The following is a 25,343-nucleotide window of genomic DNA, read 5'->3' as shown; positions in this document are numbered from 1 at the left end:
CACCGTTTCCAAGGTTACTGTTGGTAATACACTAAGACGTCATGGTTTGAAATCATGCATGGCACAGAAGGTTCCCCTGCTTAAACCAGCACATGTCAAGGCCCGTCTTAAGTTTGCCAATGACCATTTGGATGATCCAGAGGAGTCATGGGAGAAAGTCATGTGGTCAGATGAGACCAAAATATAACTTTATGGTCATAATTCCACTAAACGTGTTTGGAGGAAGAAGAATGATGAGTACCATCCCAAGAACACCATCCCTACTGTGAAGCATGGGGGTGGTAGCATCATGCTTTGGGGGTGTTTTTCTGCACATGGGACAGGGCGACTGCACTGTATTAAGGAGAGGATGACCGGGGCCATGTATTGCGAGATTTTGGGGAACAACCTACTTCCCTCAGTTAGAGCATTGAAGATGGGTCGAGGCTGGGTCTTCCAACATGACAATGACCCGAAGCACACAGCCAGGATAACCAAGGAGTGGCTCTGTAAGAAGCATATCAAGGTTCTGGCGTGGCCTAGCCAGTCTCCAGACCTAAACCCAATAGAGAATCTTTGGAGGGAGCTCAAACTCCGTGTTTCTCAGCGACAGCCCAGAAACCTGACTGATCTAGAGAAGATCTGTGTGGAGGAGTGGGCCAAAATCCCTCCTGTAGTGTGTGCAAACCTGGTGAAAAACTACAGGAAACGTTTGATCTCTGTAATTGCAAACAAAGGCTACTGTACCAAATATTAACATTGATTTTCTCAGGTGTTCAAATACTTATTTGCAGCTGTATCATACAAATAAATAGGTAAAAAATCATACATTGTGATTTCTGTGATTTTATGTCTCTCACAGTGGACATGCACCTACGATGACAATTTCAGACCCCTCCATGATTTCTAAGTGGGAGAACTTGCAAAATAGCAGGGTGTTCAAATACTTATTTTCCTCACTGTATATATATATATATATATATATTTTTTTTTTTTTTTTTTTTTTGGGGGGAAATGTTATTATAATTTAAAATAATATTTTTCTATTTTAATATGCTTTCAAATATAATTTCTATGATGCAAAGCTGTATTTTCATCAGCCATTACTCCAATCTTCAGTGTCACATGATCCTTCAGAAATAATTCTAATATGCTGACTTATCAATGTTGGAAACATTTGTGCTGCTTACTTTTTTTTATAACCTGTGATACTTTTCTAGGATTCAAGATATTTTTTTAAATAGAAATCTTTTGTGACAATATACACTGTTTACAAGTTTTTTTTTTTAAAGAAATTAATACTTTTATTCAGCAAGATGTGTAAAATTGATAAAAAGTAATTGTAAAGATTTATATTATTAGAAAATTTCTATTTTGAATAAATGCTGTTCTTTTTACCTTTTTATTCATTAATGAATCCTGAAAAAAAGTATCACAGGTTCCAAAAAGAATATTAAGCAGCACAACTGTTTTCAACATTGATAATAACAAAGTATCAAATCAGCATATTAAAGGGTTAGTTCACCCAAAAATGAAAATTCTGTCAGTAATTACTCACCCTCATGTTGTTCCAACCCCGTAAGACATTCGTTCATCTTCGGAACACAAATTAAGATATTTTTGATTAAATCTGAGAGTTGTCTAACTCCTCCATAGGCTTCTAAGGGACTGAAACTTGCTGGCCCAGAAAATGTATTAAAGACATCGTTAATATAGTCCAAGTGACTCCAGTGGCTCAATCTTAAGTTTATAAAGCGACGAGAATACTTTTTGTGCACAAAAACAAACAAAAATAACGACTTTATTCCACTTTTCATTTCCTTCTCTCTGGGCCTCGGGTCTTTTCACGTAGTGTTTAAGCGTAGCGCGTCTGTGTTGCACGTCACCACGTAGGCTCACTATTGGCCGACGCTGGTCATGTGTGATACGTGGTGACGTACAACACAGACGCGCTACGCTTAAACACTACTTGAAAAGACCCGAGGCCCAGAGAGAAGGAAATGAAAAGTGGAATAAAGTCGTTATTTTTGTTTGTTTTTGCGCACAAAAAGTATTCTCGTCGCTTTATAAACTTAAGATTGAGTCACTGGAGTCACTTGGACTATATTAACGATGTCTTTAATACATTTTCTGGGCCAGCAAGTTTCAGTCCCTTAGAAGCCTATGGAGGAGTGATCCAGCTCTCAGATTTAATCAAAAATATCTTAATTTTTGTTCCGAAGATGAACGAAGGTCTTACGGGGTTGGAACAACATGAGGGTGAGTAATTACTGACAGAATTGTCATTTTTGGGTGAACTATCCCTTTAAAATGTTTTCTGATGGATCATGTGACACAGAAGACTGGAGTAATGATGCTGAAAATTCAGCTTTGCATCATAGGCAATAAATTATATTTTTAAAGTATATTTAAAAATATATTAAATATAAAAATATATTTAATATTATATTATATTAAAGTATTTGTTGTTGTCATTTGTATTTTTGATCAAATAAATGCAAGCTTGGTGAGCAGAAGAGACTTCTTTCAAAAACATTAAAAATAGTAATGTTTCCAGACTTTTGACTGGTACTGTATACTGTATATACAAAAACGAGCAATAGAATGACAGACGGAAAGGCAAATAAAGCGACGGACGGACGGACGGACGGGCAGATAGGTAGGTAGATAGATATTTATAAACGGATCATAAACAGACCTCAATAAAGATAATCTTTTTTAGATATTTTATTTGCTATTTTTTATGACAGAATTTCGATGACATACAGCATCTGCAAACATAGGAAAATAATTAAATTGTCTTAAAATATATATTAACTTTTTTACAATATTTTGTGTAAATATATCTCGAAACTTAACCCATAATCCTCCTGGGAGCAATTTCACTGAGATGATCTTCCACAGAGATAAAAAAAAAGCACTGCATACAGAGAATGACCCTGTACCACTGCGCCCAACCCCTCTGAGAATAAATAAATGAATTGAGAAACACTTGTGCAACAGCTCCTGCGTTTTGGATTCAGATCTGAGTGGTGGTTATTTAATCAATCTAGAGGAGGACGGCGCTCCCTCGAATGTGTTACCTCAGCGACAGACACCATCTGGAGTTCCACCCTGTAATTACTGAGACCTGATCTCCAGTCCTGATAAGAGTTACACTCCATCAGCCACTGACACACAGACACACACACACACAGTGTCAAAAACACCTTCTATAAATCTCCTCATCTTTACATCCTTTAATAAGCTCTCAAAAGTGTACACAGCAGAAATGTTCCTCTTAGAGATAGCTACTGCTGAAAAGTGTATCTTCCACTTAATCCAAGACTTCTATGTGTACTTCACATACTAAATACTCCACTGCTGTATTTCTATGTTTTGAACTGGCAGCTTTGCAGAGGAGCTCTGTTTGGGTGGGTTCTTTGCTGAATAAAATTGTCTGGAGGTGTTGATGGTGTGTGTGTGTGTGTGTGTGTGTGTGTGTGTGTGTGTGTGTGTGTGTGTGTGTGTGTGTGTGTGTGTGTGTGTGTGTAAGTGAGTCTGCCATCTCCTGCTATGGCCATCTTACTCAATTGGGAACCAGCACAAAAAAATTATTGATGCCAAACCAAGCCAAGCTATCTTTGTGGGGACTCTCTCCATAGACATGATTTTTATACAGTACAAATTGTATATTCTATCCCCTTACACTAACCTTACCACTAAACCTACCAATCACACAAAAGTTTATGCATTTTTACATAAAAAAAAAATATATATATATATCATTCTGTATGATTTATAAGCTTGTTTCCTCATGGGGACCTCGATTTAGTTTCCCATGGTTTAATCACGGCGAGTCCCCATAAGTCTGTATGCATTCAGGCTGAAGTCCCCACCAGGATAGAAAAATATGTACACACACACACACACACACACACACACACACACACACACACACACACACACACACACACATTTGTTTCTGTCATGGCAGGGATATTAAACTGAGCTAATGATTTTTTCTAGCCCCTAATTCTAAAGTTCGATAATTATTTTATCATCAATACAACTATTTATGTTGTTTTATTTAGATCTATAATTCTTCATTTAAATAAATAAATTCAGATATACATACATTTATATTAGCCATGGCTGGTCCTCAGAATTCTGACAAAACCTGCCACATATACACTGTGTGCGTGTCCGGTGTAGTGTGCATTTGTGTGTTGAAAGTAATGAATGTGATTGTGTTTGTATCTGTCCTTCCCTATTTCTCTGCCTTCTTTCATCATTCAGATTGCCATCAAGGACTCCTCCCACTGTCCCTAAATCACTTTCCTCAGGCCGTATCTCTCCCTCTCGTTCTGTGCCTCTCTCCTCTGATGAACTGCTGGGCTGAACTGACTCCTGATCCACAACTGACCTTAGCGTCCAGCTGAAAGATAGTCATTTATATCTGCACAGTTCACACAGACACAGACACACACACACGTACCTACACTTTCTTTTCTTCCCTCTGAGGCATACACCAGTGTTTCCTGAGACACTAACCTATGGCAAAAGAAAATTTAGCCGAGTTGTGATTTCGCAGTCTGAATTTAAGAATATAAGACCTAAAATGTAGTACTTCTGCGCAGGGATTTGAATTTTTAATGTTTCTGAAAAAATCCAATTCACTAGAACGAATCAGACATTTCAAAAAGCATTCGAGTTTGGCCTCAAAGGACCATTTCATTTCTTGATTCTAACGTGACAATGTTGGTGAACAAACCGAATAAACTGAGTCATTAGTAAATGATTCATTCATAAAACATAAAAAGACAAAAGTATCCTGCACTGAAATCCAAATCATACTGACTGGTGCTCAAATGACAAGATGTAGTTAAAGACCCAACAAAGACACATTTACGAAGGAGTTTTGTTGTAACAAATGGTACTTAAAGCAAGTTAAGCATATTACATAAACAATATTATTTCATTTTCAATGTATTTACATTGAACAGGGGAGGAAAAACAGATTTCAGTATTTAATACAACTCGCATAATCATAACTCCCACTGCCCTGGTTCTTCACTTTCTTAATCACACACCCACACCTAACATCAAAGAAATGTCAACTTTCAAACACTTCTGTGCATCAAAATGAAAAGAATGATAATAAAAGGCAAGATAGCGTTTTCAGTTTGAATCTATCGATAAATAAGTGCCTCCAATCCTGTGTGTGCTCGAGTCCACAATAAAAGATTTCAAGTCTCAAGAGATGAGAACGGCTCTTAATACATCAAACTACAGACCCGAGCCAAAAGAACAATCACACATAGGCACTGAACAAAAGATGTTCTGCGGCTCTCACTCGACTGGGAGTACAAAAATACAAGCAAACAGACCGGAAGGGTTTTCTAGAGTACATGTATAAAGCATCAATCTACTATAAAAGTAACTGAGAATAAAATATTGCACAACCTATAAGAAAAGTGTAGTAGGCCTATAATATTTTTTTTTCAAAACTTTCATATACGTCTACACAATAACGCAGCACAAAAATCCTACAGAGCATTTTATGATGATTTCACATACTAAAGAATTTATAATTTTTTGGGTATGTTTTCTTTATAGCTACACGAGAGAGAGAGAGAGAGAGAGAGAGAGAGAGAGAGAGAGAGAGAGAGAGAGAGAGAGAGAGAGAGAGAGAGAGAGAGGATGAGATCAGGTAGTGTCAAAACACATGGGCAAAGTTTAGACCTAAGGAAAAGAAGAGAACAAACACCTACAAGGCAATGCTACAAACAGAGCAATCAATACAGGATAAAAATAAGTAAGATTAGCGGACCTTTCCTTAGTTGTTGTTTGCTGACACTTCAGTTAATCACATTTGCTTGCTGGTGGTTTACAATTTCACCTGCTTTGGAATTATAAAAGATAATTGACAAGACCAAATTGGATTGGAGAGTTCTTGAAAATGATCTTGAACCTAGTGGAGGAAGACACATTGACACACTAATTCACTACACTTACTGTGTTTAAGCTATATTCACACTAACAGTGATTTGCAGCTGGTTGTCAAAGTTATTTTAGATATACATACGGCCGAAATGTTTGTTTTATATGTGCTGTGTTGCATAATGAAAAATTATGTGGCACTTACTAGAATATTTTTAACCCCTGCATTGTAAAACCTGTAAACAACGTGAGAGCACCTAATAGCTGGCTTTGATCTAAAACATGCAATCAAATACACGATTCACATCGCCTGCTCTCAAACACTCTGGTGTATGTGAAAGACAGCTGTGGGATCAGATGTCTTCATCTCTACTGCACTCAATGAAATGACAAAGCATTATCAACACAGCTGCTGCACATATAAACAGAGCTGAGAAAAATACATGTGTGGAAAAACATACAAATACACACAAAATCACAGACAAAATCTGCATAAAGACACTGGACAAGGCTCATTCCTGTCTAAAAACACACTTGTGTCTCTTCCAGGAATGTTATATTCATTCAGATTTACTGGAAGAAAATAGCAGACCTGAGACATAATTTGTTTGATTGGAATGTGAAAAACGCGTGAATACTTGCTCTTATGCACATTAACACAAAAATATTTCAGCTGTGTATATTAGTTTATCAAGGCCAATAAAAGGTGTCACTGTGTGAATGTGTTTTTCATGGGTCTTGCTAGAGGCGATTTCAAGAGCTGCAATGGTAGTTACAGACAGAGCAATGAGATGCTCAAAAAACGGGTCATTTTGCACCCATGGCTGAACGAGATGCTTTACTAACGCTGAAGTAACATTGTGACACACAAGATCTATTACTTCCACACAGAACAAAAGCTGATGAAATACCTTCCGAATTTTTCTTTCTTTAATTCCCCCTCGAGGATCGATAAAGTGTGACTGTCTATTCACAAAGCAAGAGGCTGGACCATTTATGCATCATAGCATACAGTAAGCATGATAAATCATTATATGTAAGATTATTAATGGCTGAAAATGTGGTCATGCACTCAAAGCTCAATCAATACTGCCCAGATCAATACAGGACAAGGGGTGGAGGCAATGAAGAATAAAAAGAGATGTATTGAGGGATGAAGAGAGGAAGAAAGAGCTGATGGAGAGAAATAAGAAATACTGACATATGGAAAGAGGGAGAAAAATACTGAAGAATAAAAACGTGATTTGACTAAATTACATTTGGAGGTAATCAGAAATGCATTTTGATGTTACATGTAACAAGATATCTGTCTGTGTTCAGGTTTGACTGTGGAAGAATTATTGGAAAAACTGACACTTCAAATCAACATTTCAAACAAATCTAAATCTTGACAAAAAGTAGTGTAGAGAATGTCTGAATAAAAGTATGTTTTTATGTACAAGTCTCTTTATATAGAGCTACTGTATATAGTAATCTAGTGGTTACACTATGGCATTAGACATTTTTATTTTTTTTACTCCCACCAGAAGACGCTAATCTGCCTTCAAAAGTTGGATTTTAAAGGCCTTGTCTCTATTTTAACATGAAATACAGCTTTAATTGAAAAATAATTGTAGAAAATTAGAAAAAAAAATAGTAGTATTCATATCATTGCATAAATATTAATTGGTAACATACAATTCTCTCAGAATACAAAATAAAAAAAGGTCTGGAATATGAGAACAACATGAGGGAGACAGAATATTCAATTTTGGGTGAGCTAATCCTTTAACACCAAGAATAAGCAGCAATAGATCTCGGCTGACAACTTGAGATTGAATCAGCGAGGCAGATGTTAATTGCAGGTTATAGTACATAGAGACAGAAAATAGAAAGAAATAGAGAAAGAAAAGAGAGTGAGCAAGGAATAGAGGGATTAAAGAGAGGTAGTGAGGAATGGCACAAGAGAAAGAGAGAGAAAAGAGAGGCAGTGAGGTATGGATGGGGAGGGGGGGTGGGTGCTAAGGGATGGACGTGTAAAGAGCTGGACATTGAGCAGAAGGCAGAAAATCAATGGTGAATAGCGGCTAAAGTGGAATCTGAACCCTGCCTGAAGTCATAGAGTGTGACAGAAGAACGAGCACATAGTGGAAGCAAGGAAGGGTGGAGTGAAGGTAGAAAACAGCAATATGAGTGCATACACAGAAAACAAATCCGCAACAGGCAGAGTAGCCACAAGCTAATTAAAATCAGAGGAGCAGGGGAAATCAATCGATTCAGGAGAAAAATCGAGACTGTAATCAAGAGATTAGCTCAAGAGCCATCAATTTCACAACTGGCTAATGATCACTAAAGCAGAAGCATAAAACTGAAGATTTAAAAATATATGGAAATACTTTATAGAGTTGAAATCCACAGAACTTGGGCAACAGCTAACAACGTCATTATCTTTCAGAATAAAGCCCTAATTGGACGGGACTAGTTTTCCAGGGGGACATTAGAGAAATTCATTTCTCACAGGTGTACTTTGCGGATTTAATCCCGTCAGAGTCTGCCATGTCTATGTTTTCTTCACACGACCTCAGTAAAAATTACAGAGTAAATTACCTACTGTTTTCCTGCAAAACTCAACATAGTCCTCCTCTGAGAATTCTAATCCCATACAAATGCGAATGTCTGTGATTGCTGATGTTATAACAAAGAGCTACAGTTTACGCACCAATCTTCCACATGCATTCATTTCAACATGGATGGTATCCGACGAAAAAATACATGTACAAAATTAATAAATAGAGCCAAAAAGATTTTTTTATATATATTTAATATTTAAAGATTTTAATATTAGTGTCATGGAGGTAATACTTGTCTAGATGTCTATGCTCACTTATGTCGGTTTATTACAAACAGCCACTTCTATAAACTGTAAACCTATTTTCTTGACATTCCTTAAATATATTTTTAAGATGTTTCAACTACTTTTGTCCTTTCAATAAAAGTTAATGTTCAAACTAACATTGGACCCCCCCAACACCCACTGCATGGACCAAATACCCAGATAATTTTTTTTTTCAAAATATCTTCTTTTGTGTTCTACCGAAGATGGAACTGTTTTTATAGGTTTAGCAAAGCAATGGTGCACAAAATAAGACTCTCTATGATGCTACTGAAATATTTTGTTCCCAAAGGATGGAAAATGTATATGATCACCAGATTTAATCAACAGTTCAGGCAATTCTATTACTAAAAAGTTGAAAGGTTATTGCTGTCAATACTTAGCATTATACTAGCAACATTAGTCTAGCTCAGTCATAACTGGCAGTATATTTCATAGCGCAGAGAGATGACCTTCTAAAAGGCTAATTAATAAATAATTACTGTTTGCTTTATTACGGCCATATTAATGACACAGCTAACAAAAGCTTGGCGATATGGGGCACTGATTAAAGAGCAGATGAATAATTGAGACGTTAGCGAACGTAATTAAATATTCACAAGTCTGAACCAAAGCCAAGAGTGTGACTTTCAGGTCTTATTTACATATTTTGTGCTCATGAGCCAATTTTTGCTCTCAAATTTCCTTTTAAAAAATGTATAGAGCAGCACAAACAGAGATTTTTCTTCACAGATTTAAACAGTAGACAAACTCCAAAGACCTTATAAAGTCATTCAGGATTAAGTGGTCGGAGAGAAAACCATTAAACGACTCTGAAATAAAATAGCATGGGTTCATTATTAATTGGATTATTATATTTTTACTTTCAAATGTTGATAGAAAATATAACCTACATTTTATTAAAAAAACTAAAGACCATTTTATTTAAAGACTATGCCAATAAAACCATGCCATCTTATCCAATAGGACAAAGAAATAAATAAATACATAAATAAATAAATAAATATGGAAATACATAATACATTTTTTCAGATTTCCTTCTCCATTTGTATATCTACAAATGAAACATATACTTTATTACTGTGGTTACTGTTTTTGTATTAAGTCTCATCTGGCTGTTTTAATTTGAAAAATTACATGTCTGAGACTTTGAAAAGCCATTTGGATCGATAAGAGTACTGATATACATTTCTCCTGCGTTCCTATTGGCTAGCCATAAGTACCCATCAATAGTGAATTCTGCAATAACTAAGTAATGAAAGTCTGTACTTCAGAGACTCAAGGAGAGACATATGGATCTACAGCTATATGCGAGACAGCAGGTGTGTGCCTGGCCTTCCCAATTCATCTCACTAGATCATCAAGGACGTAGTAAGGTATGTTTATTCCTCTCCAGAAGAAAATGAGAGGCTACAAGGTGAAGCAGAGGGAATGAAGGACAGATGATGACGAATCTATTCGAAACGAGAGACGCGGAGACAGAAAAACAATGGAAGAGGAAAGAGACTACATGCAGTGACCAAAGGTTTCCTCAAAGAAAACCAAAGTCAAGTAACAGTGAAAAGCCTGAGGAGGAGATGGAAATGGGGAGGAGGAAGAAAAAGAAGAAAAGAAAAAAAAGAGCTATACATATTGTTATACTTCATCCTGCAAGCTATTCCCTCTCTTACTTTATTTCAAACTCTGGCTTTCATTTTCCATTTCTATTGCGCTCGGACACCAGCAGAGTTCGAGAAATTTCACAGTAGAAAAAGAGCTGACGGCATGCTGAGAGAGCCATGACAGGTGGAAAAAATGAGAAGGGACCAAAGGAGGAGTGGAGGAATCAGCCAGGTAGAAAATGTGTGTGTGTGTGTACTGTATGTGGGGGAGAATGAAAACTATGCTATGATGAAATCAGATGGCCTCATCATTTCCAAAAGAGCAGTGTGTGTATATGTATGAGCTCTACCTTTTTGGCCTTGCTTAGGTACGTCCAGGCTGATTTTCTGAAGTTCACACTGTTGTTTGTCAGGTCTTGTTTATCCAGTTGCAAATAAAACAGCCATCCCAACAAATACCACACCTGAGACAGGAAGAAAAGATACATATATATAAATTGCAAATAATTATTGACCGTTTTCCCAATTTTATTTTCCCAAAAAGTCAGATGTTTTGGGGTAAATTGTGCTTGTGGTTCAAATAATAGTATAAGCTTTGCCTTCAAATGCAGGGGATACTAATACTAAAATAAAATAAAGTTATTATTACTAGCAGAAATATTATTACTATTACAAAATGCTGTCTATTTTTGCACTACATCATAAAATATTCTGATATTTAAAACCTTTTTCTGGCTGGTTTAAAACATGGGAATAATGTGCAGCAAACTGGGATTGGGATTCTATATAAGTGTTACACATGAATTACAAATAAAATGGGATTATACATTAGTATGTTGTTTTTCTTTCTCATTTGTATTCATATTTTTATTTGAAATGTAAATAATTCCTATATTCCCCAATGATTCCAAATGAGCAGTGTTGGAGTCACTCCAGGATCAGGGTTTAGAAGTACTGGCCTATTGCATTAATTGTGTAAAATCTGGCACAAATTACCCCACTCTTGCCTACAGTAAATACATCTAAAAGTAGGCTGCAAAAACATGAGACAGTCAGTCAGCCACTCGTAATTAACAAAACAAACCTAAAGCACTTCCTGTGCACTCTGTCAGTGCTATAAATATTTGATTTCAGGCAGGATTAAAATAACCTTATTTTGCAGTAAACAGAGAGGGAGAGACAAACAATCGGGCAGCTTTGTTTGTATCCTGAAAAATGAGAACATTGAACAAAGGGAAGTCAGACACAAATGGGCTGTGGGGAAGAGTGTGTGTGCATGTTTTTGTTGTGCTGTGTTCAAGTGCTCTTCACTTTATCACCTACTGTTACACTCTATACCCCTCTCTGATGTCTCAATAACACACCATAGAGAGTTCAAACATCTCTCACTCCCACTCTCTCTGTCTCCTCCTCTTTCACACTCTATGACTCTCCTGAGCTGAATGTTCAGAACACTCTGTAAGCGCTCTCAATCTGCCAGATATCTATTAGAGAGAAAGAGTGTGTGGGTGTGTGTGTATACGTGTGTGTGTTTGTGTGTGGGAGTGGACCGGTAAACCTCAGTCCCGACTCTTCAGAGAGTAGACTATAGGGATGGCAATCAAAGGAATTTAACGGTCCAGTTCCGATTCTGACATATCAAAGGACTTATCCTTTTTTATATAGCCAGTAGGACTAGGTGATAAAAGAATATTAAAAATAAAATAAATCAAATCTCTGAAAGTCACACTACAGTAAGTTTCATATTCATTTGTTTAATAATTTATTATTGACTTCAGTTTGGCTCATTAATTATGCATCAACATCAGGATGTTTGTACTATATAAGCTATTTTTAATCAAGTCTGAAGAAAAGATCTGAATGTCTTCGAGTTTAATAATGCTTTTTAATGTATTGTGTGGTATCACCCTAATTTATGTGGCATTGGGTTGAGATAGAAAAATGTGCTATGTGCGTGTGTGTGTGTCTATGTGCTGGTCTATCAAATAGCAATGTATAAGTATCTCAGTTTTAGCCACCCTAGCATTGTGTTGGTAATTTCTCTAGCTAATAAAGTAAAGTGAAGACCAAAGCACTTTCACACAAACAAACTACTATTTCAGCAGGATATAATGCCATAAATTATGAATCCAGCTGTCTGAGACAGTGAGCAATGCATCAAATGCTGGTGTCAAATATCCAACCAGGTGGAGACTGTAGGATGGGCCTGATAATACACAACCACACCACAACAACTGGAAATAAACATCTTATAAGTTATAAGTCATTTATTTAACATTTCATCATTTCAGTTTAATGTGTTTTAATTAGATTAATCAAACTCTTTATAATTGGTTAACTTGTGAAATGAGTAACAACACTAATACCATTTAAAAAATATTTTTTTTAAAATAACACACACCTCCACAACCTCGTCATCCTCCTCTAGAAGATCCTCCAACACCTCTGTGGCCATCTGGAAAAAGAAAGCAGCTCTTCATTTACTAAAATATGACATGTAACTTCTAAAAAGTAAACAGATTTTTAATTCCAAATAATTCCACAACTGCTTAAGAGTCTAAAAAGACTAAAGAATAAATTAGTTTAAGGGGAGAAAAAAAAATAGATGATAAGTTATATACAAATATTTTGTATAAAAAGAAATCACATAAGATACATAAAAAAGGACATTCCCTTCATGCATCTACAATTTCCCATTATTAAAAAGCGAAAGGGCTTTTTTTTTTTGATTTACCCATAAATCTCATGATTCTCTTATATATATATATTTTTTTTTTTTTTTTTTTACGTTTTTTTTTAAATAATTTTAGATTGATATTTTACATCGTGAACCTTTTATTAAACAGATTATTATTGACATTGTGTAAAATTGTATTATTTGCTTGTGAAGCACTTTGAGTTGCATTACATGTATGAAAAGTGCTATACAAATAAATGTTTATTAGTCAAGTGCAATAATCAAGTGCCGTAACTGGATCAGGAAAGTCTGTTTATGTTTTTCTTATGAGTAGCCCTCTTTTTGCTGAACTTTGAGTGTTGACTGCGCTCTGCTAGCCAGTTCTCAAAGGAGAGAAAAGTGCTTATAATTTAATGATTTTTTACTGCTTTATCACCTCAGTTCTTATGTTAATTTGTTAAACACAGTCTTTATCTCTCCTTTGAGAGCCTGAGATCTTAATTTCTCTGATCGGTGTTATTGATCCATCCCTTGTCAGCCTCTGCCTATCAGCTTAACCCATTCACCCAGAGTGTGTTTTAATTAAGTGTCATCAATACATCTGATCAGGAGATGAGGGACAAGGTCAGTTTAAGTCAAATATTGGGCTATAAAGACACTTCATCTCAAAGTCCTTGAGCTTCAAAAAATCAAATACAGATGAGAGCTGTAATCAAATGCACAGCGCTTAAAGTGCCATATAATGCTATTTTAAAGGTTCCTAATTATGCTTTGAAGGTCCTACAATAGGTTTACATGCATCCAAGCTCAAAATGCAGGTACATTTTCTTCTTATATACATCGCAGCATCACGTCTGTTCTCACAGTGTCTGAAACCGTTCGATCAAGGATTCAGTCTCTATAAACCCCTCCTTTCCGAGAGGCTACTCTCCTCTGATTGGTCAGATGGCCCAGTCTGTTGTGACTGGTCTAACACTTACAACGCATGTGGAAAACAAAATGCCCATTACCATATCTGAATTTCAGCTCCGGAGGCTTCTTCAGCACTTGTATATACAGTGATATGAACAGTCCGATGGTGCCAGTTTTACCATATCAAATGGAATCAAGTGGAATTGCTTTCGTAGTGCAGAAAACAGCATCTTCTCGACATTTCAACAACACAAACCAAACTCTTTTAAAGGCACACTATGCAGTTTACGTTTTTTTCAAACAGCGACCCCTAGAGTCACTGTGGAGTTCTTGTATTTAACGTTACTGTCGTAAATACCACTCACGCAGAGCCGTCGTTTTCTTTTCCTTGACTCTTCCGACCGCGCTTTCTTTGTTGACTCTGCCATGATTCACGTCTGAAATGCATGCAAGTGTCTTCCATAGAGGCTGCTTCATATGTTGTTGATGTATGTGACATCGTGCCGTTAAGCAAGTCGCGATTCTCGCAAGATTTGGCGGGGCGCCACCTCTCAAACCTGCATTGCTGGTTTTGCCAGCGGCGTCCCCCCCTGCTTTGTTATCAGGGATGATTCATCCTACTACGAGTTCATTTCCCATCTAAATGATTTCGAAGCCGTTATATTAAGATAAAAATCTTGCAAAGTGTGCCTTTAAGGCCTCAGCTACAACTACAGTGTTTGAGGGAGGGTCAAAGCAGACATTGTTCGTGGGCAGCTAATGAAGACCATAGGCTGGCATTATGCAAATTTGTTACAAAAATTTGTACGTTCATCCAGGAAGTAAGACTGGAATTACTGATGACTCATTTAAGGCAGTTCAGAATGAGTTCTAACTTTAGGGAGAGAATAACTCCATTTGTTGTGCACTTTGATCTTTGTGTATGTAAAAGGTCTGCAGTGTTTCAAACAGCTATATTACACACTACGTGTAAGGTAATGTTCAAAAAAGGTGTAAAGCATTACCCATGCTATCACTTAATTCTGTATTGTACATTGATTTTCTGATACACAACTGCAAGTGTAGATTTTTCCTCAACAAAAACATTCAAAGGCAATTGAGAAATGTCCAGATTTTTAGACTTCTCAACTTTTAAATGGTACTAGAGCTCCTTGTAAGTTTCCCCTGATCGATATACTGAGACAGGCTCTCTTGTTATTCCCTTAGGAGGGTCATGGCTTTGGCCAGGGGCCATAGTGACCTCTAAAGCCTCTGTGAACTCGGATGTCAGCTACTCTCAGCATCCCGCACTCCTCTCATCCCGTCACACTCACGCCATCCATTTCAACCAGGGCCAAATAGTCAAGATCAAGCTCTTGTATTTGTACGTGGTAAAAGGGAGGGGGAGAAAGAGAGAGAGCGAGGAAGGGAAAGTAAAGCAGGAGAAAAGTGAGGACAGATAGAGCACATCGTTCGATGGATACGTAATTTAAAGGACTGACCAACCAATTTACGATCCTGCAAGGCCATAAAATTCAGCCTGGACTTAATAATAGCACATTTAATGTGACACCTCTGACAATTCCAATCTAGCACAACCACACTCGCCCACCTATCTGTATCTGCTTTTGTGTGTGCGTGCGAGGGACTGTTCATGGCAGAAAGACGGATCGGCGCAGGAGAATTTATACTCCAAGCCAGGCTGTGTGAACGCAGAATACACTAAAACACACATACTGGCTTTCGCACCCGCATTTTATAGTCGCACCGTTTATCAAAGGCAACATGGCTGCCACTGGGAGCTAAAAACTTCACTTATATTTAGCCTTTTGGAATGAGGAGGAGCTGAGATAATTACTTTAGGGATTGATGCTCGCATTCTCTATCTCTCCTTAGCCGCATATCACTCCCCAATGCCGATTTGGAGTTCTCAGCAACAGATAAAAGGTACGGATAAAGTCAAATGCTCCGCCCAGAGGAAAACTGCTCTAGGGTACGTAGGATTCTCCATTTAAAAAGTTCAAATTGAATGCATAAATCTGCTTGAGCGTTTCTTAGATACATATATGCGATTACGGACGTCAGCAGACAGCAGGTGGAGGACCAGGAGTTGGTAACGTGCCCGAGCCCCAGTGGAGGTCTACTTTAACGCAGTCTATCTGATGAAGATGCTCAAGAGAGGTTTAAAACAAAATGAATGTTTGATGCAACAATAGAAAAATAATACCTTTTGATTACATCTGCATAATGTTCAAAGCTTTAAAAAGAACTCAAAATAAGAAAGTTTTTAAGTCTTCTGTAAAACCCAGGAGGATTGTTCACATGCAGTGAAAGTGAATGACGACCAAGTGCTGTTAAGCTTCAAACGTAACAAAAAGCTAAATAAAAGTGGTTAATATGACTCTTGAGCTATATTCCAAATCATCCAAAGCCATATGATAGTTTTGTAAGGCAAGTTTTTTGTTTGTTTTTTTAATTTTGGGGCGGTTATCAATTCATATTTCATGATTTCACATCTTGATTAGATTTTGATCTGATTCCAATTCATTTAACTATATGCAATTTATGTCCATTATGTATTATACTGGAAGTATAGACAGCTTAATGTTGATTCAGTAATAATTGATTAATTTAAATGGCAACTTCTGATTTTGTTCAGTTTTTTAGTCTTTTTGACTGATTCACTCAAAAAATGGATCTCAAAAGAATCCTACTACATTGGTTACACTACATGTTTTTGATACACTAAAAATAACTGCTTCATTAGAGTCATTGGTTTGTGAATCAGATCTTGCCATTTTAAGAATCCATCTTTAAATTACATGAATTACATTTGAGAGCTATGGCAATGGGAAAGATTTTCAGTGTTTTACCCTGATCCAATCACACAGCTGCTGTTTAGCTTCAAAAGACTTGAAAAACAGCACACGAGTTGTATGAACTAATTTTATGATACATTTGTAGTGCTTTTATTTCATTTTTGGAGTTTGATAGCCTGTGGTCACCATTCACTTACATTTTATGAAAAACAGCAGTGCCAACCTTCTGTCAAACATCTCTGCTGGTTATCTACAGAAGAAAGTCAGCCATATAGGTTAGGAATGATATGAGGGTAAGTCTTTTTCAGATTTTCACAAAGAATTCTCTTAGATTCTAATAAATACCATTTTCTCTAACCTCTTTTGTTGGCCTGAAAATGAAAATCTGTGGAAGGGAAATGTTGAATAACCCTATTGTATTTGTGGGGCTGTAATTGTCAGGTCAAAAAAAGGTGCTGTCTGAGTGAGCCTGGAATCAGAGGAATGCAGCAATTCATATTAATATGTTCATACTTGGGAGGAGGCCTATTCATTGAAAAATGATTATTTCTCTTTAACCCCCTGCTTATGCCTCCTCGTAACTCCTATCATTTTGTTCTTTTCCTATTTGTCCGTCTCTCTTTGTGTCCTAAATTACACATTTGTGTCTAGCCTTAATAGCTGTGCTAGTATTTTGCCATATTTATATGGATACTTGCATATTTATATGGATGCTTGCATATTGTATATAGATGATCAAGTAATCTACCTGTACAAGCTAACATTTACTTTAATTTAGGGCTGTGAAACGATTAATCGCATCCAAAATAAAAGTTTGTGTTTACATAATATACAGTGAGGAAAATAAGTATTTGAACACCCTGCTATTTTGCAAGTTCTCCCACTTAGAAATCATGGAGAGGTCTGAAATTGTCATCGTAGGTGCATGTCCACTGTGAGAGACATAATCTAAAAAAAAAAATCCAGAAATCACAATGTATGATTTTTTAACTATTTATTTATATGATACAGCTGCAAATAAGTATTTGAACACCTGAGAAAATCAATGTTAATATTTGGTACAGTAGCCTTTGTTTGTAATTACAGAGGTCAAACGTTTCCTGTAGTTTTTCACCAGGTTTGCACACACTGCAGGAGGGATTTTGGCCCACTCCTCCACACAGATCTTCTCTAGATCAGTCAGGTTTCTGGGCTGTCGCTGAGAAACTAGGTCTGGAGACTGGCTAGGCCACGCCAGAACCTTGATATGCTTCTTACAGAGCCACTCCTTGGTTATCCTGGCTGTGTGCTTCGGGTCATTGTCATGTTGGAAGACCCAGCCTCGACCCATCTTCAATGCTCTAACTGAGGGAAGGAGGTTGTTCCCCAAAATCTCGCAATACATGGCCCCGGTCATCCTCTCCTTAATACAGTGCAGTCGCCCTGTCCCATGTGCAGAAAAACACCCCCAAAGCATGATGCTACCACCCCCATGCTTCACAGTAGGGATGGTGTTCTTGGGATGGTACTCATCATTCTTCTTCCTCCAAACACGTTTAGTGGAATTATGACCAAAAAGTTCTATTTTGGTCTCATCTGACCACATGACTTTCTCCCATGACTCCTCTGGATCATGCAAATGGTCATTGGCAAACTTAAGACGGGCCTTGACATGTGCTGGTTTAAGCAGGGGAACCTTCCGTGCCATGCATGATTTCAAACCATGACGTCTTAGTGTATTACCAACAGTAACCTTGGAAACGGTGGTCCCAGCTCTTTTCAGGTCATTGACCAGCTCCTCCCGTGTAGTTCTGGGCTGATTTCTCACCTTTCTTAGGATCATTGAGACCCCACGAGGTGAGATCTTGCATGGAGCCCCAGTCCGAGGGAGATTGACAGTCATGTTTAGCTTCTTCCATTTTCTAATGATTGCTCCAACAGTGGACCTTTTTTCACCAAGCTGCTTGGCAATTTCCCCATAGCCCTTTCCAGCCTTGTGGAGGTGTACAATTTTGTCTCTAGTGTCTTTGGACAGCTCTTTGGTCTTGGCCATGTTAGTAGTTGGATTCTTACTGATTGTATGGGGTGGACAGGTGTCTTTATGCAGCTAACGACCTCAAACAGGTGCATCTAATTTAGGATAATAAATGGAGTGGAGGTGGACATTTTAAAGGCAGACTAACAGGTCTTTGAGGGTCAGAATTCTAGCTGATAGACAGGTATTCAAATACTTATTTGCAGCTGTATCATACAAATAAATAGTTAAAAAATCATATATTGTGATTTCTGGATTTTTTTTTTTAGATTATGTCTCTCACAGTGGACATGCACCTACGATGACAATTTCAGACCCCTCCATGATTTCCAAGTGGGAGAACTTGCAAAATAGCAGGGTGTTCAAATACTTATTTTCCTCACTGTATGTGTGTGTACTGTGCATAATTATTTTGTATATATAAATACACACACATGCATGTATATATTTAAGATTTTTTTTTTATTTATATATAAAATATATACAAAATAATTATGCACAGTACACACACATATATTATGTAAACACAAACTTTTATTTTGGATGTGATTAATCGCGATTAATCGTTTCACAGCCCTACTTTAATTAAATGAATTGACTTGGCACAAACTTATTTTTTAAATTAAGACATACATGAAGAACTTCAGGTTTATAGAGTTACTTGTGATGTTATTCAAATATCACCAAGAGCTTAGTTATAAACCACAAATCTGTTAAATTGCATTTTGGCAAACATTCACTCTCAAGAATCCGTCCGAAGCATCCAAGGATGCACCAAGAAGTTTTGCAATTGGAGATGTATTTAATAATCCATCAATCTCAAAGGAAAATGGTCTAACAAAATGAAAGTATCCCAACTGTGTAAAAGATTCAATTATGTGTAAGACAATGTCTGTGAAGATGCATTTGGAGGCAATTATATTTTAAATCAAATTATTTAAATCCATTCACCAGAAAAAAAAAAGTCCTTCAAATTCATTCAGTGACCTTTCCAGTTTGCCAAAAAAAAATTTGATTTGAGTCTTATTCAGTGCCCTTAGGTCAGCAAGTCCTCAATGATATCCAGTGCTGACCTAATCTTGTTTTGAGTCTGACCAAATTCCTTACTAAGTTTAAGAGTTACGATTACTAAGCATTTTTCGCCAACAGACAAAACAGACATTTGACATTTTCTTCCAAACTTCAACTGCTGAAATTTGTGAAAAAAATCACAACAAATCACCTCCAAAAATTGTTAGTTTATTAATAAATATGAATTATTGTGAGTTTAAGTAATAATAGTTTACTCCCATTGTGTTAAAACATGCACAAAACCATTGCAAGTCCAATAGACTACTTGCAAAAAAAATAACACAATAAAAAAATAAAAAAATCTATTCTAAATGTATTCTAAACTGCTCTAAATTCCAATGGCATGCAACACTTCAGGGTCGGTACTCAGAAAGAAAAACAGATCAGAGAAAGCTTTTATTTACGCAAAGAATTGGGATTAAACAGCGTGTAATCAAAAGTTTAATGATGTAACAGGCTGTTAAGTGTTTAAAGTTGGTGGAATTGATTCTAATTTTTGAGGCCTTTACAGTAGCTGCGTTATTGATCTAACTGAGGTAAACAGCTGTAGTGAAGACATTATTTTCACACAGGAATAAAGCCTTAATTAGGCAGCAAAATATGAGCATTACAAATTCTAAGGCAAGACAACATGAGTGATACTGTTATAAAGGACATGCACAAGTGACTAAAAGGTCAAATCACAAGAAAAGACAGTGTTCAAATATGTATTCAATCTGAGAACTAAGAGAAGAAAGAGGCAGAGAAGCAGATCTGCCACAAAAGGAGACAATATTCAAATTGCTCACTTAAGTTAAACACGGTCGTCTCTTTAGTGGCACACCGAGCTAACCCTGGCAATGAAAAAGCCTATTGTCTGACTCTGTTTACCGCTGGCCCACACAGTCCTTCATTATGACATCATTAGCCAGAGAAGACCGCTGCTCTGCTAAATGACCTTTAGAACAATGCCGGCCCATCAGTCTGTCTCAGAGCTGCAGAGCTGGCCTGTCACGAGAAACAGTGCTAGTGCTAGTCATTTCGGAGAGCATTTTAAACGAGCTGGATATGATGACATGCTTCATACGAAGGAGCGCTCTGACAGATCGTCTTGTGTTGAGAGCGCACAGGAGGAGGAGCAATGCTTTTTCTTGTCTTCTAACAGAGGTGAAATTGCTTTTTACTACACGTTTAAGAAAGTTGAAGGTGAGATTGGGCATTTTCTCTGCGTCTCGCACATACACGATTGTTCTTGGTGTGTGTCGGTGCAGCAGCAACAGCGCTATTGATTTTCAAGAAGTGATTGCAAGCTGTGAAGGTCAGGGTACAGACGTTAAATCAGACGGAGCAAGAAAAGAAGCCAAAGAATTGCTCTATACACATAGGTGTAATCACACATAATCCTTAAGGAACCGGAATCCTATTTCTATATGCTATATTCAATCTGACTTTGCCTAGAGGATGATACTTCGTGAAAGACATAATGGAGATAAGAGAGTGGAGGTTGAGGATAGAGATGTAAACACTGTTCCTGCAGATGCCACACAACTGACATGGTACAACATCTCTACATTCAGAATAAACAAACAGACCGACTATGCTCTATTTTTCAAAACCTTCAGCAACACAAACCCCTCAAGTTTATTCACTCAACGCAGTCCATCTCACTGAAGTAACACTGTACAAGGTCCAAAACAAATCAATACGTGGATTAGTATGTTAGACTGACCCCCTGCTCTCTGTCTGTCTACTTATCAATAATACGGGAATGCCTCACCCATGATGGGATGGGCTCAGGTCTCTGCCTCCATTTTCAAGTGTCAGATCGATCCTGCTAATGCTGTGTTCCATTCAACTTCCTTGCTTTGACAAGTGCAACAGAACGTCACTTGGAAGCTTTTGTAGATCTACAACCTTGATTTTGTAGAAATCAAGAAATCAGAAAATACACAATGTAAATTGTAAATGTAATGTAAAAAGACTGACTCATGTATTAATATCATATTAATTTCAATGCATGAGGCACATGTATAAAGAGGTGTGAGGGAAAAATGTGAAAAGTGAAAAATCACTTTCTGTGATTTTTTTTTTTTTAATTTGCTCATAATCAAATAAAGGTTAAAACTGGGAGAGTATTTTTTTTTTTTTACCAGCATGGAAGCCCATTTCTGCTACATAAGAAAAACACAAGTCAGAATTAAGTCAAAATTGTGACATAATATGTCATAAATAATTAAGACATAAAAAGTAATTATGACATCTAAAACCAAAATGATGGCAAAAAGCCCAAAATTGTGAGATAAAAAGTCAATTACGCTAATGTCAATGATGACAAAACTTATTAAAAAAAAAAAAAAAAAAAAAACCTTATGAATTACTAATGTGGCGGAAAAGGGATTCCATATTCCAGGGCATCTTAAGTATGCAGGATTTTTCTTTTTTCACCCTTTTGCAGTTACAATAGAAACCCCCCCACCCAAGGCTTCAGTAGTGTAAAACACGGTAAGCTTTCCTGCTGATAATTGTATGCACCTGCAGAAGAAATGCTAACATAGTTCATCCTTCACAGTTTGGTTGCTAGGAAACTTCTTTAATGAGCCTTTATGGTTGAAGGTCTGATATAAGTAGGAATATCCCACATCTGAGTTTTATTGGAATGCAGCATAACAGACTGAGGGGGTGATCGACATGGATCTGCTTGTAAAAGAACAACCAGGTAAGTGCTGATGCAACCGCCCATACACTCATATAGAAGTCACTTGTTAACCACATACGCACGCACGTCAAAAGCCATGGACAGGTTGTCAGGTAGCAGGTTATCTAAGTGAGACATTATTAAACCCTCATTAGTGCTGCGAACACTCTCCTTCATTCCCTCGCTCACGCACACACTCTTTCTCCCCTTCTATGAGGTCAGCAGGTGTCTGGGGCTCTGTAGGGCCTGTCTGAACGTAATTAAGATCTGCTCGTTAAGATGTTGCTCAGACCAGTAACACTGTTGGCATGGAGACCGCCTGCCGAGAAGCCGTGCTGATCGAAATCCTCTTAGTGATATCATCTCAGCATGATGTTGGTGACTGAAGATAACAGAGTGATGTCATCACTGTGCCCCCCGACGATGAGTTAAATGTCTGTGTATGTTGCTCCATTCCCGAGTGCTAAATGATATTTGACAGCCTGATGAACCTTCACTACAACTACATTCCTTCAGTGTGAACGCAATGATTTATATTTAGCATTTTGAGACTTTAGTGTGTAAGAGAAATATATTTATGTATTTATTGAAAACAGACAATATTGTTACTCAATATATGGTGCTTTTGACAGAGGGATTAGAGAATGTTAACTGTTTATGGCAAACATGTAAGAGTTCGATTTTGATTGATAAGTATGGAGATGTTGTGAGGTCTCAGATAACTGAGCACAGGCTGGATATATTGCCCCTCTTATTTCTTTTTTGTCTCCTTCTCATGTTTCAAGTTTCAATCTACAAATGCTGCAAGAAACGACTTGTGAATAATGGCTCTTTCTGTAGTGAAGGTCAGAAGGCCTGGAAAGAGTCTGGGGAGTCAGATAAAATGTTTCCAATTAAAAAATATTTATGTACGTCAGGTGGGCATATTATTGATATGATTAACCAGATAGTGTACATATATGACAAAAGGAAGTAGGAGGCCTTCTGATAATCTGTTAATTTGCTTATCCAATCAACTTTGAAAGTCTTAGTTAGTCTTAAAAAGACTAAGAAAAGTCTTAAATGTAAATTTAATTAAACATTAAGTTAGGATCTTTTGTAAAATAAAAGCATTAAAAAAGAGAATGTACTTTTAAAAAAAATTCCCCCATGCATGTGGATGATAAAAACATAAATGTTATCATTTTGCTAAATGAACAGCATTTTTATTAGTCTCTCATATTGTAACTATAATCAAGCATATGAATGCATTCTGAAGCAGCTGAGAGATTAGGTAATTAACCTTAAATGAGATGAGGTATTTAACAGCTTAGTTGGTGCAAGCTTGTCTCTAGAGTTCCTGATATCAGTATGTATGACAACTAAGACTGCAGAAATGATCACATCATGATTTGGGAGACTGGTGTGGAGATTTATTCATAGTAAACAGGGGAAGTCGAACAAATGTAACATTTTACAGATGAGAGAGAGAAAAAGTGAGCAACAAACAGAATGCAATATTCCATGGCAGAGTTCTGAGGTTCTCCCAGAATCTGAGGATGACTAAATTTCTGATTTGTAAGAGCGAGCAAACAGTATTCCTAGAGTTGTGTGGAAGAGGACAGTCTGAGAGTTGCTTTTAATAATGCATGTAGTGCAGAGAAGTCTGATGAATTCTCGCAAATCAATTCTTTTGAACTGTTTGTTTCAGTGAATCGGCATTGTGAATTGATACAGTGATTTAAGTCACGTTATTAACAAAGTCTTATCTATCTATCTATCTATCTATCTATCTATCTATCTATCTATCTATCTGTCTGTCTGTCTGTCTGTCTATCAATCTATCTATCTATCTACGGACGGTAGAGCAGAGACTGACAGTGACGAAAGAAAGTTAAGTCAAAAGCAGGTGAACACAAATTGAAACTCAAAACAGACTAAAATTCCAAAGTTAGCTCTGGACGGATCTGTAGTATATGATCTAAACTCTAAAAATGCTGCCGATACGAGTGGAGAGAACATTGTGTCACACGTAATAATCCTTTTAAGAAGTGTGCTGAATGGCACTAATGTTGCTACTTTGATCCTCTATAAACACGCTGACAGACAATTAACCTCCACTCAACACTATCATCAGTCAACACTGAGCAATGGCATATTCTTCCCTGTTGGCAACGCTGAGCGCACATCTGCTCAGATGTCAGGTGGCGATGACTCCTTGATAATCTCATCTTTAGGAAAGATTACGGGTTCTTCCTGAGATTTTCTGCCTCTAATTACAGAATTTTCCAAACTGAATGAGCTGGCTCTGTTTCCCTGGTGATTAAGACTTCATTGGTGGAGTGTGATTTCACTTTGCATGAATTGAGAGGAGTGCTGAACTCCATCTCAATCGAGAATGTAAACAACTATAAAATGCAATAATCACAAGGGATTGATAGCTAATTTTTTTGTCAGTGCTGTGCTCAAGTCCCATCTGCCGCCCTGCAAAAAATGACTTTCAACATGAAATAAAGGCCATTCTCTATTCATCCTACAACACCTGCTATGAAGCTGGTCATCAGAAGTATTCCAGACCACACCATGAACTTTATTGTAGCCTAACTGAGTTAGTTAGGGACAAATGAGAGGGTAATGAAACTTCTGTACAAATACCGTTCGATTTAGGGTCAGAGTTAGATTTTTTTTGTAAGAAATTGACTATTGTAATGTTACAACCGGTTTAAATAAACGCTGTTCCTTTGGACTTTTTTCCATCAAAGAATTCTGGAAAAAACTGCATCATGGTTTTCACTAAAATATTAAGCATCACAGCTGTTTTCAACATTGATGATAATACTAATG

The 25,343-nt window shown here is 37.1% G+C and overlaps 1 protein-coding gene across 1 annotated transcript in view; it reads right to left on the bottom strand.

Annotated features, from left to right (window-relative positions):
- Positions 1-25,343, bottom strand: part of LOC307172298 (uncharacterized protein) — an 84,823-nt gene that overhangs the window by 5,075 nt on the left and 54,405 nt on the right. The window contains exons 9-10 of the mRNA XM_079894570.1: positions 12,776-12,829; positions 10,725-10,838 (exon numbers count right to left, since the gene is read on the bottom strand). Coding sequence (XP_079750696.1) covers positions 10,725-10,838; positions 12,776-12,829 — 168 coding nt within the window. The remainder of the gene's footprint in view (positions 1-10,724; positions 10,839-12,775; positions 12,830-25,343) is intronic.

Source organism: Squalius cephalus, assembly GCF_949319135.1.
Source record: "Squalius cephalus genome assembly, chromosome: 15".
In the NCBI taxonomy this organism is placed as follows: Eukaryota; Metazoa; Chordata; class Actinopteri; order Cypriniformes; family Leuciscidae; genus Squalius; species Squalius cephalus.
Note: the sequence above shows the minus strand (reverse complement) of the source record. Positions and strands in the feature narration are given on the sequence as shown.